Source organism: Pelophylax lessonae (genome assembly GCF_965119305.1).
Source record: "Pelophylax lessonae genome assembly, chromosome: 12".
Classification (NCBI taxonomy): domain Eukaryota; kingdom Metazoa; phylum Chordata; class Amphibia; order Anura; family Ranidae; genus Pelophylax; species Pelophylax lessonae.
In genome coordinates, this window is record NC_138779.1 from 12,955,974 (window position 1) to 12,959,886 (window position 3,913).

The 3,913-nt window shown below is 34.0% G+C and overlaps 1 protein-coding gene across 1 annotated transcript; it reads right to left on the reverse strand.

Annotated features, from left to right (window-relative positions):
• Positions 1-243: 243 nt before the first annotated feature.
• On the reverse strand, positions 244-3,264 carry HES2 (hes family bHLH transcription factor 2). The gene is made up of 4 exons (XM_082274050.1): positions 3,142-3,264; positions 2,935-3,030; positions 2,210-2,297; positions 244-955 (listed from the first exon to the last, which is right to left on the reverse strand). The coding sequence occupies exons 1-4, from the start codon at positions 3,232-3,234 to the stop codon at positions 651-653; spliced, it is 582 nt and encodes a 193-aa protein (XP_082130176.1). The 5' UTR covers positions 3,235-3,264; the 3' UTR covers positions 244-650.
• Positions 3,265-3,913: the final 649 nt, after the last annotated feature.

Sequence of the window (3,913 nt, forward strand, 5' to 3'; positions counted from 1 at the left end):
GCTATACCCTGCTAAACAGAGTTAATTTGCCTTTGTAATGATAGGAAATTGGCATGTGGAGACACACATTATGAAATTGTATATATTTGTATTTTTGTTGAAGGATAACAGTCACAAAATGTACAATACTAACACCCTTTGGAGGGACCCCAGTCATATCTGTGTGACTTATAATACATTTGAATAAATAAAAAAAAACAAGGGATGTTGAATGTGTAAATTTTGTATTTATTTTAAAAAAATATAATCTGTGTAACGAAAAAGTAACAAAAAGTGCATTAAAAACATATTTACAAACGCTTGTTGCACGTAGCCCTGTCATTTTAACCTTTTAGCTACCATGTGGGGCTTTTTTTTCTACCTCAATAAGAGGTCCCCTCTGGAGCCAACTGGCTAAACATGACCCAATGCATATCGCATACTTAATACTCAACCCTTTGGGTTTACCAGGGTCTAAATTGTACCCCCTTATTTTCAATCCCCCTATGAGGACTAAATTGTCCACAGTGTATTGCCTAGGATAATTCCATGCAACAAGTGGATGTGTATTGGTGACACTATTTACAAAACAGTGCAATCATTTACAATGTAGTTTTGTGTGTTTTTTGTTTGTTTTTTTTTTTTTGTTTTCAAGTCTCTGTTTTGCTGTTTCACCATGGCCTCCAGATGGTGCTAGTAAGCTGTGGTGGGCTGGGGGCAGGCCTTTGTGCAGGAGGCTGGCTGGGGGAAGAGCAGACCTCTGATCTTCTAGGGCTGAGATGGAGGATGATTCTGGAACTGTTCTGCTTGGGGTTGGGGGATTTTGTGCAGTCCAAGCAGCAGAGTTCAGGACTTCTCTGCAGGTGGTCCAGGAGAAGGCTGCTGGTTTCTTCAGCAATGACATTGGTTTTGGCCAGGATGCCGCTAAGACGGTCTAGGCAAGCTCTGTAGCCTTCTCTGTATTTCTCTGCAGAATCTGAACAGAAAAAAAAACATGGTTATAATGTGAGCCAACAACCAAAGCTTGGCCATACAAAACTGCTTAGTTGTTCAGCAAACAGCTCTACAGTTTCCTTCTCTTTCTAGTGCCTTCACACCCTACCAGCCTGGATAATTTCCTGCCATAGACTAAAAGCCCACTTTACTCTTTTTAATACACCCATATGATGAGAAGTAGCTAACCTAAAGCTTGGCTATCATATATATTAAGGTAGTGGTTTGATGCTTGGCCATTGTATATAATAAAGTAGTGGTTTGATGCTTGGTCTCCATATATAATAAGGTAGGGATTTGAAGTTTGGCCACTATATATATATATATATATATATATATATATATATATATATATATATATATATATATATATATATATATATATATATATAAGGTAGTGGTTTATTGCTTGGTCAACATTTATAATAAGGTAGTGTGTTGATTCTTGGCCATTATATATAATAAGGTAGTGGTTTGATGCTTGGCTAGCATATATAATGAGATATTGGTTTAATGCTTGGCCACCATTTATAATAAGGTAGTGTGTTGATTCTTGGCCATTATATATAATAAGGTAGTGGTTTGATGCTTGGCTACCATATATAAGAAGGTGGTAGTTTGATGCTTGGCCACCATTAGGGGATTGGTTTATTGCTTGGCCATCATATATAAGAAGGTGGTGGTTTGATGCTTGGCCACCATTAAAGTAGTGGCTCATTGCTTGGCTATCATACATAATAAGGTAGTGGTATGATGCTTGGCCACCATATATATTAAGGTAGTGGTTTATTGCTTGGCCATCATATATAATATGGTAGTGGTTTAATGCTTGGCCACCATATATAAAAAGGTAGTAGTTTGATGCTTGGCCACCATATATATTAAGGTAGTGGTTTATTGCTTGGCCATCATATATAATATGGTAGTGATTTGATGCTTGGTTACCATATATATTAAAGTAGTAGTTTAATGCTTGCCCATCATATACAATAAAGTAGTGGTTCTTATTTCGACAACAGCAGTAAAGCCAGAGGTCAAAAAACGGTATAAAGTACTAAAGCATTAGCAATTATTATGCTACAAATATTTTGGTTGGAAGGATTGGCATGCTCCCACTTTGTCTGAAGAATGCTAAATATTATTATTATTATTATTACTTACTTAAATATAACTACTGATATTATTTGCCATTAGTATTATTTCTATTCAGTATGAAGACTTAAGTATTAACACTTACTTTGTGTTTGGACTGGAGGGATATCTTTCAGGAATCGAACAGTCATCTCTAAAATATCAGCTTTTTCAAGCTTGGAGTATCTGGAATTCTGTAAATACAAAAACATAAAAATTGTGGTTAGGAAACAAATTTAGTAATATTACACATAAAAAAACAGCTTTTTTTTTTAGCCAAAACAATGGGCACTCCATAAAACGTGTCCCCTTTGTTTTAATCTATTATTTAACATTTTCTGGCTTCAAATATATTTTGTATCGCATGTACAAATTGAGTCTTTTTTTTTTTTTTTGCATAAAGCACACTATATATATATATATATATATATATATATATATATATATATATACATATATATATATACATATACATATATATATATATAAATATTTTATCTACATTTCTATGTATATTATTACATTTCTGCTCCTATCTTTTTAGCAAAATATATCATACTGAAATTTATCATGCAATTTCTGTTTGCATAGATGTACTGTTTAAAGGTTTTTTTTTTTTTTTTTTTTTTTTTTTTATGCAACATCATACATAAAAATAAAAAACTACATACTGCCTATAGTTTATCCTGCAATTTCTGTTTGAATAGATGTGATGTTTAAGGTTTTTTTTTATTATTTTTTTAAATTTTTTTTATGCAACATCATATATAAAAATAAAAACCTACATACTGCCTTTAGCTAATATATTTAAATAATAAAAAAAGCACTTACATCTTTTCCAATAAGAGGCAGGATCAGTGTTTTCAGCTGGTTGAGGCTTTCATTAATTCTAGCCCTCCTTCGCTTTTCCATCAGAGGTTTGAGGGTCTGGAAATAAAATGTAATATTTGGTTACAATCATGCAGCCATATTCATGATGGAATTATAAGAATAATCACAAGTATTGGGAAATGGTTCAGCCTGTTGGTGTGCACTTACCTTTCTCAGCTCGCTGGCTTCTTTGCTTTTCTTGCCAGGCTTGTGTTGGTAGGTGTGGGTAGTGGATTCGGGGATGATCATGCTTGGTGCCATGGCTCATAGACAGGCTAAGCTCTCTCAGTGCTGGGACGAGGTAGTATGAGGGCTGCAGGCTCGCTGCTCCTATTTATACAGCACCTCTGAGCCTGGCCCCGCCCACTACTAACAATTTTAGGATTGACAATAGCCCCTCTGGGGAGAATGCTCCCACCCCTCCCCTCTGTATGAATTTATTACAGCCATCTGTTCAAGACAGGTAACTGACTTTGCCACTTGTATGCAAAAAAAATAAAATAAAATAGAAATAAATAAATGAAATAAAAAAAAAGGGATACACATGATCCTTCCATTTACAACAAGGTGTATCAGTTCCATCAATTCAAATGCAAATCGGTGTCATTACATTACTGTGTGGTGTTTATAAATACAATGTTTTGTGTTTTTTTAGTTCTTTCCTATTGTGTTTGTTGTTTTGTTACTTTGTTTTATATACACAAGGTTTAAAATGTATCTCTTGGTATCAGTTTCATGATACTTTGTAATACAATATTGGGTTTATTAGGTAAGGAAAAGGTGTACAAGTAGAATTGCAGGCACTGGTGGACTTTATCTTTAGAAGAACCAGAAAATATATGGATTTCCTTTATGTTTTTAATGTATATTTTATAATTATTGTGTGTTGTGATTTTTTGTGTAAAGGAAAATGGAAATGTTACGATCCAATTTGCTAAAT

Excerpts from the sequence above, each read along its gene's own strand:
- HES2 (XM_082274050.1), bottom strand. The coding sequence starts at position 3,234 with ATGGCACCAAGCATGATCATCCCCGAATCCACTACCCACACCTACCAA. Across the intron at positions 2,298-2,934 it reads TGCCTCTTATTGGAAAAGAT|AATTCCAGATACTCCAAGCT; the intron begins GTAAGTGCTTTT and ends TTGTATTTACAG. Across the intron at positions 956-2,209 it reads CCCTCCAGTCCAAACACAAA|ATTCTGCAGAGAAATACAGA; the intron begins GTAAGTGTTAAT and ends TTTTCTGTTCAG.